Source organism: Phyllobates terribilis, unplaced genomic scaffold (genome assembly GCF_046119375.1).
Source record: "Phyllobates terribilis strain yellow unplaced genomic scaffold, ASM4611937v1 Scaffold_9__5_contigs__length_417890890, whole genome shotgun sequence".
NCBI classification, from domain to species: domain Eukaryota; kingdom Metazoa; phylum Chordata; class Amphibia; order Anura; family Dendrobatidae; genus Phyllobates; species Phyllobates terribilis.
This window is the reverse complement of record NW_027362769.1, coordinates 89,637,978-89,653,680: the sequence shown is the minus strand read 5'-3', so window position 1 is coordinate 89,653,680 and position 15,703 is coordinate 89,637,978. Positions and strand designations below refer to the sequence as shown.

Sequence of the window (15,703 nt, the reverse complement as noted above, 5' to 3'; positions counted from 1 at the left end):
ATATATGGACGGGTGATGGGGTAGGGTGGACATAGTGCATTTAAAATCATATTAAAGATATGCAATATGTAAGGAAGGAAACTACAAGTGCAGTGATTTCCCCTGCACCCTTAATGAGAGATGTAATTAGTTTTCTCTTCCAGAGCTCCTGAAAGAAACCGAGCGGTTGTTGAAAGAAGAGCTAGAGTTGCACTGTCAGGCAAAGCAGGACCGCTCCAACTTGATTTCCCAGATGAAAATGTTGGAAATGGAACTGGAAGAGCAAATGTCTCGTAGCCAGGAGCTGATGAGGAAAACCAATGCAATGACTGACCTACAACAGCAAATCCAGTCTCTAGAGAAACAACTGAAGAGTCAAAGGCAGTTCATGGATGTAAGAGATACCCCCACAATCCTTGTGTCCTCTGATGATGGATGTCATGCAACTAATTGTCAGACCAATAGATTGCTGGAAAATATCATTTACTGGCTAAACTGTAATGTGTATCAATAATTAGAGAATTCTGCTGTTAGTCTTATTCATATGTTGTGCATCCTTTCAGGAGCAAGCTATGGAGCGAGAGCACGAGAGGGATGAGTTCCAGCAAGAGATTCAGAAGCTGGAGGAGCAGCTGAAGCAGGCATTAAAGAGTCACGGAGACTGCAAAGCACATGGAGTGAGTACCAGGCGCACAAATGGTTAGCATGTGATTCAACAGGAACTCACCAGATTGCATGGTTTGGTTGTTTTTTTTTTTATCCCATATGTCTGGTAAAGGCTCCGCCACAAGGGCATTAGCAAGATTTGGTGCAATTTATTATGTTTTAGTTGTTATATATAATCATACTTTGTTAGTCTTCAAAAGATGTGACACTATTCTTTTTTAAATTTAAAAAGAATAAAGATGAGAAGAAATTTTAAAGGGTTATTCCGATCTTGATAGATGGATGTTGTCGGATAGTGCTTGTAAATACAAGGAATTATACAATTTACTTTTTGTGAAAAATTTCAGTCATTCTTGAGATATTAACACATTTGGAGCCTGAGAGCTGCTGCAACATGGCAGAACATCTGAAGTACTTACAAGCTCTTTATATTTTGGAGCAGTGCTTACAAGCTCTTTTATATTTGGAGCAGTGCTTACAAGCTCTTTTATATTTGGAGCAGTGCTTACAAGCTCTTTTATATTTGGAGCAGTGCTTACAAGCTCTTTTATATTTGGAGCAGTGCTTACAAGCTCTTTTATATTTGGAGCAGTGCTTACAAGCGCTTTTATATTTGGAGCAGTGCTTACAAGCTTTTATATTTGGAGCAGTGCTTACAAGCTCTTTTATATTTGGAGCAGTGCTTACAAGCTCTTTTACATTTGGAGCAGTGCTTACAAGCTCTTTTACATTTGGAGCAGTGCTTACAAGCTCTTTTACATTTGGAGCAGTGCTTACAAGCTCTTTTACAGCTGGAGCAGTGCTTACAAGCTCTTTTACAGCTGGAGCAGTGCTTACAAGCTTTTACAGTTGGAGCAGTGCTTACAAGCTCTTTTACAGTTGGAGCAGTGCTTACAAGCTCTTTTACAGTTGGAGCAGTGCTTACAAGCTCTTTTACAGTTGGAGCAGTGCTTACAAGCTCTTTTACAGTTGGAGCAGTGCTTACAAGCTCTTTTACAGTTGGAGCAGTGCTTACAAGCTCTTTTACAGTTGGAGCAGTGCTTACAAGCTCTTTTACAGTTGGAGCAGTGCTTACAAGCTCTTTTACAGTTGGAGCAGTGCTTACAAGCTCTTTTACAGTTGGAGCAGTGCTTACAAGCTCTTTTACAGTTGGAGCAGTGCTTACAAGCTCTTTTACAGTTGGAGCAGTGCTTACAAGCTCTTTTACAGTTGGAGCAGTGCTTACAAGCTCTTTTACAGTTGGAGCAGTGCTTACAAGCTCTTTTACAGTTGGAGCAGTGCTTACAAGCTCTTTTACAGTTGGAGCAGTGCTTACAAGCTCTTTTACAGTTGGAGCAGTGCTTACAAGCTCTTTTACAGTTGGAGCAGTGCTTACAAGCTCTTTTACAGTTGGAGCAGTGCTTACAAGCTCTTTTACAGTTGGAGCAGTGCTTACAAGCTCTTTTACAGTTGGAGCAGTGCTTACAAGCTCTTTTACAGTTGGAGCAGTGCTTACAAGCTCTTTTACAGTTGGAGCAGTGCTTACAAGCTCTTTTACAGTTGGAGCAGTGCTTACAAGCTCTTTTACAGTTGGAGCAGTGCTTACAAGCTCTTTTACAGTTGGAGCAGTGCTTACAAGCTCTTTTACAGTTGGAGCAGTGCTTACAAGCTCTTTTACAGTTGGAGCAGTGCTTACAAGCTCTTTTACAGTTGGAGCAGTGCTTACAAGCTCTTTTACAGTTGGAGCAGTGCTTACAAGCTCTTTTACAGTTGGAGCAGTGCTTACAAGCTCTTTTACAGTTGGAGCAGTGCTTACAAGCTCTTTTACAGTTGGAGCAGTGCTTACAAGCTCTTTTACAGTTGGAGCAGTGCTTACAAGCTCTTTTACAGTTGGAGCAGTGCTTACAAGCTCTTTTACAGTTGGAGCAGTGCTTACAAGCTCTTTTACAGTTGGAGCAGTGCTTACAAGCTCTTTTACAGTTGGAGCAGTGCTTACAAGCTCTTTTACAGTTGGAGCAGTGCTTACAAGCTCTTTTACAGTTGGAGCAGTGCTTACAAGCTCTTTTACAGTTGGAGCAGTGCTTACAAGCTCTTTTATAGTTGGAGCAGTGCTTACAAGCTTTTATATTTGGAGCAGTGCTTACAAGCTTTTATATTTGGAGCAGTGCTTACAAGCTCTTTTACATTTGGAGCAGTGCTTACAAGCTCTTTTACATTTGGAGCAGTGCTTACAAGCTCTTTTACATTTGGAGCAGTGCTTACAAGCTCTTTTACATTTGGAGCAGTGCTTACAAGCTCTTTTACATTTGGAGCAGTGCTTACAAGCTCTTTTACATTTGGAGCAGTGCTTACAAGCTCTTTTACAGCTGGAGCAGTGCTTACAAGCTCTTTTACAGCTGGAGCAGTGCTTACAAGCTCTTTTACAGTTGGAGCAGTGCTTACAAGCTCTTTTACAGTTGGAGCAGTGCTTACAAGCTCTTTTACAGTTGGAGCAGTGCTTACAAGCTCTTTTACAGTTGGAGCAGTGCTTACAAGCTCTTTTACAGTTGGAGCAGTGCTTACAAGCTCTTTTACAGTTGGAGCAGTGCTTACAAGCTCTTTTACAGTTGGAGCAGTGCTTACAAGCTCTTTTACAGTTGGAGCAGTGCTTACAAGCTCTTTTACAGTTGGAGCAGTGCTTACAAGCTCTTTTACAGTTGGAGCAGTGCTTACAAGCTCTTTTACAGTTGGAGCAGTGCTTACAAGCTCTTTTACAGTTGGAGCAGTGCTTACAAGCTTTTACAGTTGGAGCAGTGCTTACAAGCTCTTTTACAGTTGGAGCAGTGCTTACAAGCTCTTTTACAGTTGGAGCAGTGCTTACAAGCTCTTTTACAGTTGGAGCAGTGCTTACAAGCTCTTTTACAGTTGGAGCAGTGCTTACAAGCTCTTTTACAGTTGGAGCAGTGCTTACAAGCTCTTTTACAGTTGGAGCAGTGCTTACAAGCTCTTTTACAGTTGGAGCAGTGCTTACAAGCTCTTTTACAGTTGGAGCAGTGCTTACAAGCTCTTTTACAGTTGGAGCAGTGCTTACAAGCTCTTTTACAGTTGGAGCAGTGCTTACAAGCTCTTTTACAGTTGGAGCAGTGCTTACAAGCTCTTTTACAGTTGGAGCAGTGCTTACAAGCTCTTTTACAGTTGGAGCAGTGCTTACAAGCTCTTTTACAGTTGGAGCAGTGCTTACAAGCTCTTTTACAGTTGGAGCAGTGCTTACAAGCTCTTTTACAGTTGGAGCAGTGCTTACAAGCTCTTTTACAGTTGGAGCAGTGCTTACAAGCTCTTATACATTTATGTTGTAAGCTCTGTTACCCCCTAATCCCGGCCAGCTTTAGTGCAGTGCTTAAAGGCTAGACAGCCGCATTGGTCGGACTCTTAGGCTACAAGCTGTGATCATAAGAAAAGTGTTAATATCTCAAGAATGGCTGCAAATTTTAGTTAACAATAAAATTGGAAAAGTCCTCTTTTTTACAAGCACTATCGACAATATCCATCTATGGGGATGGGAATAATCTTATAAGAGGTTGCCGTTCAGATGTGTGGGGGGTTTTTTGTACTCTTTTTGTGGCTTTGTTGTGATGCTGGTGACACAATCTAGTCACTTAACCATTTAAATGTTAATATAGTGTTTTTTGTTTTTTCTCTCCTCCTTTTGTGTTATGATACAGCTCCATGACTGGGGTGCCCAGGTATGGTTGGTCATGTCAACATCTAAAGTTCTTGCGTAACGACTAATTGTTCCATATGTTCTCCCATGCTTACAGTAATTTTCCTGCATGATTGCGCTCAGTAGTAGATACACTTCATGTTTGCTTTACCATGATGGTCCTGCATGGCATTCCCTGTTTTAATTGCTTTAGTTAAGTTCTTCGCACTGTCCCTAAACGAATAGATCTGCCACAAATGTCTTCTACAGATTGAAACTTTGGAGGCTCGCGTGAAAGAGAAAGCGGACAACTGCAAACTTCTGCTTCAAGGAAGAGAACATTTGGAGGAGCAGATTACAGAAAGAAATGAAGAAATAGATAAGATGATGGTCCGAATACAAGAGCTGGAGCAGGCGGTCCTGAGTAATGCTGATGCAGCCAAGAAGGTTAGCCAACTGGAAGCAGAATTGCAAAAAATGCAGAAGATAGAGAAGGAAGTGATGCAGGTAAGGCAGTGTTCACACTTTTCCCTACCTGAAGTCTGTTTCTTCTGTCTAAAATAAAATCTGCAAGCTATCAATTAGCCCTTATGCTTAAAGGTTGTATCATTATACTAAACATGTGAGCGCAATTCTTCGGCCTCCAGGTTTCCTGCTTTGCAGGAACGGGGGTGAGGTGGTGGGATCCTACGGCTGCATGGTTGCGCTGCTAGCCTGCACTGCATGCTCTCCTATTCTGCAATCAGAGATCACTTTATCTCTGGAGCATCAGCGGAGCGTAATTGCACTGAAGCTGTCCAGATCAGCTATTGCAAGCTCTGTTTCAAAGAGTGCTGCGTTTCTTTCCTAGGAAACCGGCCATCTCTGATAGACTGCAGAGATGGCTATTAAGCTAGGCTGCAAGCAGTAAACCATAGAGCTTACCCATTTTAAAAGTATTTTTAATAAAGTGTGAACTGCAAAATTGCTTGTTTTTGCAAGCACTTTACAATTTTACCCGTTTAAGATGACACAACCCCCTTTAAGAACCTCCTAATATATGGGGGGGTTATTCATATTTTGTAATGTCTTCCACACTTCTATCAGCATGTAATTCTGCCTTCCATGTATTCAGGCTCTTTGTAACTGTTACCTGATGAATAAGAGTAGAAGGATGATGCTGCAGTCTCTCTGCTTTAGGCCACGGCCCCACTATAAGTATTCGGTCAGTATTTTTTCTCATGAGTGGGAGATAAAACCAGGTGAGGAACAATCAGAGAAAAGGTATAATAGAAACAAGTCACCAATTCTGCATTTATCACCCACTCCTGAGAAAAAATACTGACCAAATACTGATAGTGGGGCCGCCGCCTTAGGGTATGTGCCCACGATGCAGAAATGCTCTGGATTTTTCCTGAGCGTTTCTACATCTCCCTGGCAGAAAAAACTCATGCGGATTGTACATGCGGATTGTACATGCGGATTGTACATGCGTTTTTCCTGCCTGGGACAAGCGGATGTGAAGCGTTCTTCACTTGCATTTCCGCATGCGGGTTGACAAGCGCTTTCCAAGTTCTTTAGCATCACTTGGAAAGTGCTTGACAACTTGGTCACACAATATAAATCCATGCAACCGGCATGGATTTATATAGTGTGACCGTAAAAGAATGGTAAAAAATAAAAAAAAAATCTATACTTACCATCTGATGGCCCCCGGAGTCTTCATCTGATGCGTCTCTGCTTGCTGGCAGCTCGTGGTATACTGAAAGGACCTGCCGACGTCAGCGTCACATGACTAAATGACGTCATGGCAGGTCCTTGAGTCCACCGCAATCTGCCGGCAAGCCAGGACAAAGACACCGGGGGCCATCAGAAGGTAAGTATAATATTTATTTTTTATTTTATTATTTTTTATTATTTTTTTTTTTACAGGTTCTATGGCACCTGGGTCCGGATGAGAGTCTCCTCTTCTCCAGACCCGGGTACCATTCGCACATTGAAACGCATGTAATCCGCATATACAGATCCAGTGATGCGTAATCCATGCGTTCCAATGTAAGTCAATGGCGACGAAAACGCAGCGTTTCCGCAAAATAATTGGTAGTGCTGCTTTTTTTTCCGCAATGATAATCCGCAGCGGAAATTTCCGCAGCTTGTGCACAGCACATGCAGATTATCATTGGGGAACATGGCAGGCCTTCTACCAAGCGTTTTTTAAGCGTTTCTGCCGCTTAAAAAACGCATCATGGGCACACAGCCTTAGTGTGAGACTTCTGGTTGTTGGGTAGTTGGAGCAGCAAGGATCAATAAGTAACTGGTCAGATCGTTCTGCAGAATATTCTCAGCCCACGTCTTGGGAGACTTTTACAGTAGCCTGGAAAACTCGTTTAATATGGACATTTGCTCTTTTGGTTTATAGATGTGTCTTTTATCATTTCTGCAGCCCTCATGCCACTTGCTAAAAGCTTGAATATTGACAAAAACGGTGTTCTGATAATGGCAAAGGAATAGTTTGATTTTTTTTTTTTTTGCTCTTTGGCTATGGAAATACTTTAATGAGTAATTTCTCTTCACAATTAAGGACAAGGAAGCATTACAACAGCAGCAGTTTAGTAATGTGCTACAGATCTCTGCCCTTCAAACCAAGCTTGATGAAGCCCGTCATAGAGTACCTGTGGAAGGGGAGCCTAACCTTTTCCTAAAACAAGAGCTTCAGGCGGAGCGGGAGGCCCTGCAAAGAAAGGAGAAGGAGGTACTTTCTCTAATTTTAAAAGGCACCTGACAGCTGATGCCAAAACCGAGGGCAGCATGTATCAGCCACGGGCTGTAGTATCCCAGCCATGTATGTTTGACTCAAACACTGCAGCATGTCAGAGTAAAACTGCTAGACTGTACTACAGACTAGTCTTACAGGCGGGTCCCCGGAGTCTTCTAGCTGCCCCCTGACAGTGACTACCTACAGCTATTAAAGTATGTTTTACTCTGTAATGCCGCAGTGTTTGAGTCAAAGATACCTGGCTGGGACATTACAGCCGGTGGCTGATGCATGGCTTTTTGTAGTTCTACATCAGGGATTTCAAATTTTAAAGAAGTTCTCTACTTTTACGTTGATGCCCCATCCATAGGTTAGGGCATTAATGTCTAATCAGTCGGGGTCCCGCACCCGGCACCCCCACTGATCAGCTGTTATCGGTGCCGGTGGCGGCCGCCAGCCAGAAGTGCTTACTTGAGGAGCTTGGCAGTCCAATGGGAGGCGGATGTGCAGTACCCCACAGCGGCCACTACAACTAGACTGCCAAGCTCCACAAGTAAGCACTTCCGGCCAGCAGCCGCCGGCACCAATAACAGCTGACTTGTGGGGGTGCCAGGTGCGGGATCCCGGCTTATTAGACATGGATGCCCTATCCTATGTAAAAGTAGTGGACAACTTGTTTAAACACAGAGGGCCAAAATGAAAAACTTGGACAAAGTCGCAGGCCAACAAGTATATAGAATAATGCCCCCCCCCCCCCCCCCCCTAGTCTTCCATGCAGAATAATGCCCCCCCCTATAGTCCTCCATACAGAATGGCCCCCCCCATAGTCCTCCATACAGAATGCCCCCCCCCATAGTCCTCCATACAGAATGGCCCCACCCCTAGTCCTCCATACAGAATGGCCCCCCCATAGTCCTCCATACAGAATGGCCCCCCCCCCCATAGTCCTCCATACAGAATGGCCCCCCCCCCCATAGTCCTCCATACAGAATGCCCCCCCCCCATAGTCCTCCATACAGAATGCCCCCCCCCCCATAGTCCTCCATACAGAATGCCCCCCCCCCCATAGTCCTCCATACAGAATGCCCCCCCCCCCATAGTCCTCTATATAGAATAATGGCCCCACATAGGGGAGGTGTTTCCGGTGTCACAGGCCAAATATAACCCCCCGGTGGGCTAGAACGGGCCGGAGTTTGACATGTATGTTCTACGTGGTCTTACTACTTCACCCTGTTAGACAGAACTGGTCTTCTGAGAAATTATACTAAACATTGCTAACAGGATTGTATTGCCTCTTCCTTATAAACTTATTACCACTTGTACTTTCTATTCAGGCTGAGAGTTTGGTTGAGCAGCTGGAACAATTTAGAGAAGAATTGATGAATAAAACCGAGGAAGTCTTCCAACTTAACATGCAGCTTGACGTCCAGCGTAAACAGTATGAGCGAGCGGTGCAGCAGGCCCAGGAGGAGTATTTGCGGTTAAAGGCAAGCCTATAGTCAGCAGTACAAATGATGTATTTTACTGTTTTTAGGTGTAACTATCTGTATTTGGTGTAACAGGATGAAGTGTCTTCCATGCGCTCCAGAAAGTGTGAAGATGGTGCTAGCTCTACCTTGCAGCTTCCTCAGGCACTGCTTCAGGAGAAGAATCAAGAAATTGACCATTTGAATGAGCAAATCTTACGATTGCAACAAGAGGTGAGTGCTACATTGTATACCGGCGGCATATTTATCATATTATACATTTTATTTAGAAACTTAAACGTTAACTGAAAGTTCCCTGTTCATCAAGATCGATGCTTCATACGCCAGTCTTGGTGAAGAATGCGCTGGCGTTTGACATGCCACACTCTTTTAAAGGGCTAATCAATAATAGTTAAAATTGCAAAGTGCTTGTAAAAACAAATGAACTTTTTTTTTTAAATCCGATAAGATTTTTATTTTATTTTATCCAAATACAACATAAACAAACACAAATTCCCATATAAACCCCCCCACTCTTTGTTCGTTCTAAAAAAAAAACCAAACAAACAACAAAAGCAAATGAACTTTGCAGTTGAAATCTTATTAAAAAATCCTCACCAGATTCAAACTTTTTTTTATGTTTAATGCTTGTGGTCTACGTTGCCAATAATCTATGTAGTCTGGCAGTGTGACTGGGCATGTGCAGTGCTTACAAGCTCTTTTCAATATAGCACTGTAAGCATTGAACGAAAACTTACCGGATTGCTGGAGAACACGATCCAGCTACCTTTAGTGTCCCTGCGCTCCTCCGATACTGCTGTATCATTGGAGAATGCATAGTTTGGATCAGCGCTGCAACTATGGCACTAGTCCTTGCTGTCGATCTTAAGGAAGGCCTTTTTGGAAACGCCAGACTGTTTTACACCAGAATTTTAATTAAAACTAATGAATTTGCCCTAAAAAGTTTTAGAAATCTAATGTCCCTCCATGTTGAGCAATGCTGCTAGTGGATCATACATCTTCTGTTTCAATAGTTTTCCATTTACAAGGATTACCCAATACTGGACGATCCCCTTATTATCTCTTAATGACCTCCAATATGCCTTTTTTATTACTTCAATTTATTTCCTTTATCCTACAGTGCTGCAAAATAAGCGTTCCACCACCCTCCTCTGTTCATTGCATTCAGTCCATTTCTGAGCTAGCTGTGCCCTTCATCATTTCCATAAATGCTCCCCCCATCATCTCCTGCTAATTGTCTTGACACATTTCTTTTTATTCACCACCACATTTTTCTGTTTTGGAAAACAAAAAGTTGTTGTGGAAGAAAATAATTTTAAGTTTTTTTTCTGCCTAGAAGTGAGAGGGGCAAAGACTTCCATTTTTTGACTTTTTTTTTACCTATTTATCTTGTTAATTAAGTGATACATTTAACTGAATAAAGACTTTTTTTTTTTTTATGTTTGTGTTTGCCGAGGTCAAAAATATTCCCCCCTCGTGTCTTGAAAAATTCCTCTCTGTAAATGACACTTCTCAAAGATATGAGATTTCCCAATTTTATTCCAAGGCCAGAATGTCGACCTAAATCATCTACCACTTCCATAACAGTCCAATGTCCCTTTTAGGTCTCCCAGGTACAGCAGAGTGTCATGTACATACAATGATGCCTTCTCTTCACCGCTTTTATGCATTTGATCCTCTAATAACTTCATTTTTTCTTAGTATGGCCGTCGGCTTATTTTTTTTTTAAACCAATTATTTTTATTTAGGTTTCAAAAATTTACAGCAAACAGTTATCAATATACATATAACAATTCACATAACGTGTAGTAATACAGTCAAAACCCTCTCCCCCCTCCCCCCTCCCGCCAATACTCCTTATGCCGGGCATACCTGGGAACATTGACAATCATATTACCGCCATCCATGCGGACCATATTTTCCCAAAAGTTCTCTCTCCATGCCTCCGCCTGTAAATGCTTTCCTCTAAATGCATTACCGTACGTGTCTGAGCAATAAATTCCCTCCTAGTGGGGGGTTCCGAATCTGTCCATTTTCGTGCTATTAGTTTGCGTGCCACATATAGCAATCGCGCTATCGCCACTTTGTAATGTTCTGAGACAGGTATTCCATCCACCTCCCCCAAAACACACAGCACCGGGTTTCTGTCAATTGTACATGTATAAGCCCTCTCAATTTTGTTAACAACGACCAACCAATAAGCCACTAGCCGCGGGCATGACCATAGCATGTGTAGCAGTCCGGCCTGGTCCGTGCCACATCTAGGGCAATTGGAATCTCCCCTCAAGCCCGCCTTGTACAGGCGCAGCGGTGTTTTGTATGTCCTATGTATTATGTATAATTGGGAGATCCGTGCCTGCTCGCTTAGAGAGATCTTCGGGACATATTCTAGAATTGCCTCCCATTGTTCTGTTGTGAGGGTACCCACCTCCCTTTCCCATTTACTCTTTGCAATGAAGTGATTTCCCCCCAGATAGGAGTGCAGTAGGTCATGATATAGGCTCGATATGACTCCCCTCGTCCCTCCCTTCATACATACAGAGTCTAGTACAATATCACCCTGAACCGTCATGGCTCCCAATCCACTCTGTGCCCTCCAAGCATGTCGAAGCCTATAGTATTGAAATCCCCACACCAAAGGCAAATCAAATTCTTCTCTCAATTTCTCAAAGGTCTTCAGGTCCGTTCCACTCTGCAGCTGGCACACATATCTCACTCCTTGCGCCTTCCAATTGCCCATTTGACACAGCTTATTAAGTTCCGGCAGATGTTCATTGCCCAACACCGGTGAGTACTTAGTCAGCCCGTCCACCCCCCTGATCTTTTTAATAGTGTCCCATACCTTCTGAGTCAAGCCTAAGGTAGGATATATTGCTCCCAATTTCTTAAAGGTACCATCCTCTAACGCCTGGACCAGTGGGCGTCTCCCCGACACATGTACCAGCACCCGGCAAGCTGCCCCTCCACAATCGGGTTCTCTCCATCCCCTGACATGCTGGCCCTGTACTGCCAAGAAATAGACCCAGGGATTGGGTGCGGCCAATCCTCCCTCCTCCTTCCCATTTTGCAGCGTTCCCAATTTAATCCTTGCCTGCCTCTTGCCCCATATCAAGGATCTGAAGATAGAATCAATACCCTGAAACCGTTTTTTTGGTAGCCATATCGGTGAGTTGTGCAAAACGTACATTAGTTGTGGCATAAGGACCATCTTAATCAGGTTAGTTCTACCAGTCACCGTCAAAGCCAATTGGCACCATGCCCCTATTTTCTTTTTAAATTTCTCTAGCAGAGGAACTAAATTCAGATCCGTGAATCGTGTCAATGGAAGCGCCACCCATATCCCAAGGTATTTAAATTGTGAAACCAGCTGGAGCTGCTTCCCCCTCTCATCTATCTCCTCCGCTTTTATTGGTCTATCTACAGCCATGACATAAGACTTGTGCCAGTTTATCTCCAGTCCCGAAATGCTCCCAAAGTGTTTAATTACATCCATCGTGCACCCCAATGTCTCTCCTGCATTTTCCAGAAATAACAGGATGTCATCGGCATACAGTGATATTTTTTCTTCCAGCCTCCCAAATTTAAATCCGACCACTCCTCTCTCAGCTCTTATTTTGGCCGCCAGGGGCTCCACTGCCACCGCAAACAATAGCGGGGACAGCGGGCACCCCTGCCTTGTGCCCCTATGTAAGTCAAACATCCCGGACCGTTCACCATTCACCTTAACTACCGTCCTTGGGGATGAGTACAATAACTTCACCCAGGCCATGAATGCGGGGCCAAATCCCATTATTTCCATGATTTTCCATAAATATTTCCATTCCACGCTATCAAATGCTTTCCTAGCGTCCAATGACATCACTATTCTCCCGCCACCATTATCAGCAGGCAGCTGCATATTAAGAAATAATCTTCTCAAGTTAACAGCCGTGGAGCGGTTGGGCATAAAGCCCGACTGGTCCTCGTGAATAACAGTATGCGCAACCCCGGTGAGCCGGGTGGCCAGGATCTTAGCGAGTACTTTGACATCCGCTGTCAACAACGATATGGGCCTATACGACTCCGCATCCATGGGGTCTTTCCCCTCCTTTGGCAGAACCACTATCACCGCTTCCTCCATTGATCTCGGTAACACCCCCTTCACCAAAGCCTCATCAAACACAGATTTCAATTTTGGAGCTAGCAGTTCCACCAGCTCCCTGTACACCTCTCCAGGTAGACCATCAGCACCCGGTGATTTGTTATTGGGCATAGACAGAATTGCACATTCCACCTCCTCCACACTCACAGGTTCATCCAACCTCATCCTATCTTCCTCAGACAATTTACAGTGAGATGCCTTCCAAAAATTCCTCTACGGCCCCCTCCGTGTCCCGTACTCTTGAATTGTACAGTGCCATGTAATATTCCTTGAAGACCTCCAATATGTCCTTTGTGTCTGTCAGAGTCGTCCCCGTTTGGTCTCTCAACCTGTACACCCTGGAAGACTCCCTCTGTGCCGCAGATATCACCGCCAACAAGTGACCCACTCTCTCTCCTTCCTCAAAGAATTGGGCTTGCTGAAATGCCCTTTTCCTCTCAGCTTGCATCATGTGCAGTTTATTAACTGCCTCCTGTGCCAATTTTAGTCTATTGTGAGCTACACTCGCTGGCGCCAAAATCATGTCTGCCTCTGCCCTTGTCAAGTCATCCTTTATTTGTTGATCTGCCAATTTAGTTTTGGTCTTACACCGTGAGATCTCACTTATAAAGAGTCCCCTCGTAAATGCCTTCATAGCCTCCCACACCACTGTGGCCTCAGCACTCCCTTCATTCACTTGGAAGAAGTGCTCTAGTTCTTTGGTTATGCCACCCATATCCACCACTTTAAGCCACGTCGGGTGAAGACGCCAACCTCCCCTCTGACCCTGAGCAGATCCCACTAGAAGCGTGACAACCATAGGACTATGATCCGATAGAGTCCTCTGTAGGTATTCCACCTCCCCAACCATCCCATCCATAGCAGTATCCCCAAAAGCCAGGTCTATCCTTGACAGTGTTCCGTGTGTAGCCGAGTGACACGAGAAGGTCCTCTTACCCTCATTTCGTACTCTCCACAGATCCACCAGCCCCAGCTCCCCCACGTAGGTGCCAAATGCAGTCATTCCATCCCGTCCAGCTTCCATACCTGCCGGATGTACTTTATCCCAGTAATCATTCATGATGTTGTTAACATCTCCCATAATCAACATCGGAGCCTCCCCCCATCTGGCCGTCAAGTCCATTACTGCTTGAAGTTCCTTTTTAGAATAAGGTGGAGGGATATATAAAGCCACTAAAATCATTTTGTGTCCATACAATCTGCACGCAATCCATACATACTGCCCTTCACTGTCTACTTGCACTGCCAGCTCTTCATAATGTGCGTTTTTGTGTATTAGGACTGACACCCCCCTGGAGTACGAGGAATAAGTGGAATGATATGTCTTTAACATCCACCCTCTCGATAGCCAGTGCCTAGTATCTCTAGTGAGATGGGTCTCCTGTAAGCACGCAATCATAGGATCACAAGATCTGATGTGATTCAGAACTGCTGCCCTCTTAATCCTGTCAGATATACCACGTACATTCCAACTTAAAATCCGAACCGTACGGTTACTCATTGTGCATTAGAAAAAACAATCCACCATCATCAAGTAACATCTTTCCATTTTGTTCCCCAGCATACCAGGTCAAACAGCATAAGCAACCCCATTTTCCCGCAAATCCAACCCATCCACCCCCCCCCCTCCCTCCCCCTCCCCCCACCCTTCTCTTGTCACTCTCTTCCCAACGTGAGAGTGGGAGCTCAAAGAACCTGAGCAACATCGTAGTATACCGCATATCAACATGCGCCGTGTCCTCCTCCAGCATTGGCAGTCTCTCCACCACATAATCAATAGTATGCATAGTCCCGAACCATTAATCAAACAAATTAACTATAAAACTATAAAACGTAGATCCCAGCGGGGGTTTCTCCCCCTCCTCTGCGGTTTCGCAGAGTAATGCAGAGCCACAACCCTGTCCAGTGGTCAGGATAGCAGGGTCGTGCATTCACCGTGCCGAGTCCTCAGCTTCTCTCAATTTGCTCTGGTTCCGCTCCAACCACGAGGCGGCCTCTACCGGTGACGGGAAAAAATTGACCTTTCCAAAGGCTTCCACTCTTAATTTGGCAGGATAAATTGTAGAGTATTTCACATTCAAAGAGCGGAGCTGTTTCTTCACTTCACCATACTGTAGCCGCAGCTTTTGCACCTCAGCCGAGTAATCCGGGTATATTTCAATGCGTTTGCCCTCCAGGGTAAGATCTGTCAATTTTCTGGCCTTACGTAAGATAGTGTCCCGGTCTCTGCAGTTCAGGATTCTGGCTAACATCGTACTAGGGCCCTCTCCAGGCACTGGGGGTCTCATGGGCACTCGATGGGCACGCTCCACAGCAAACACCCTCGACAGGATATTAGACCCAAACTTTCCCAGCAGCCAGGTTTCAACAAAGGTCGTGGGGTCAGCACCCTCAGCTCTTTCAGGGATGCCCACAATACGCAAATTGTTCCTGCGTGACCGGTTTTCCAGGTCATCGTCTTTGTTAGCCACTACCGTGATCCTCTGAGTGTGCTGTTGCTGCGTCTTTTGCACTGAGGTTAAATGATCTTCTGTTACACCAACTCTGCCCTCCACCTCAGTCAATCTGGCTGTAACTTTCTGCATAGAAGCCTCAATGCCTCCCATGTCGGCTTTCAGACCGTTCACCTGCTTTGTCAGAGCAGTTAAAGCAGTCTTGCAGTATAAGACAGCCTGGAATACATCTCGCAGAGTCGGCTCTGCCTCATCTGAACTTTCAGCTGCCAGCACAGTGTCACCATCCCCCTCCTCCTGCTGTTCATTATGTAGCACAGGCACAGGCAGCTCCTCAACATCTTCCTCCTCATCTCCATGCTTCTCACTGCCTTCACTTCCTTCTTCATCTGCCTTCATGCCCCTCGCATACCTGTGCAGCCGTGCTGAAGCCTCCAGCCTCCGTGCATAGGCTGTGTTCCTCCTTCCCGCCTCTTCCTCTGTCTCTGTGCCATCTTGGGCTGAGGCACTGCTGCAGGCCCCGGCATCCTTCTGCCTTTTGCGGCCCATGTTGGACTCTCTGAGTCTGGCAGAAGCTCGCCTCTG

General features: G+C 44.8%; 1 protein-coding gene across 5 annotated transcripts in view; it reads left to right on the top strand.

The window, feature by feature from the left end:
• PCNT (pericentrin) overlaps positions 1–15,703 on the top strand; it is a 105,337-nt gene that overhangs the window by 54,808 nt on the left and 34,826 nt on the right. For 4 of the 5 annotated variants that reach the window (XM_073646761.1, XM_073646757.1, XM_073646760.1 and 1 more), the window contains 7 exons: positions 144–373; positions 543–656; positions 4,326–4,346; positions 4,574–4,810; positions 6,864–7,034; positions 8,372–8,524; positions 8,600–8,737. In XM_073646761.1, the coding sequence (XP_073502862.1) occupies positions 144–373; positions 543–656; positions 4,326–4,346; positions 4,574–4,810; positions 6,864–7,034; positions 8,372–8,524; positions 8,600–8,737 (1,064 nt within the window). The remainder of the gene's footprint in view (positions 1–143; positions 374–542; positions 657–4,325; positions 4,347–4,573; positions 4,811–6,863; positions 7,035–8,371; positions 8,525–8,599; positions 8,738–15,703) is intronic. The other variant, XM_073646758.1, reaches the window with a different exon arrangement.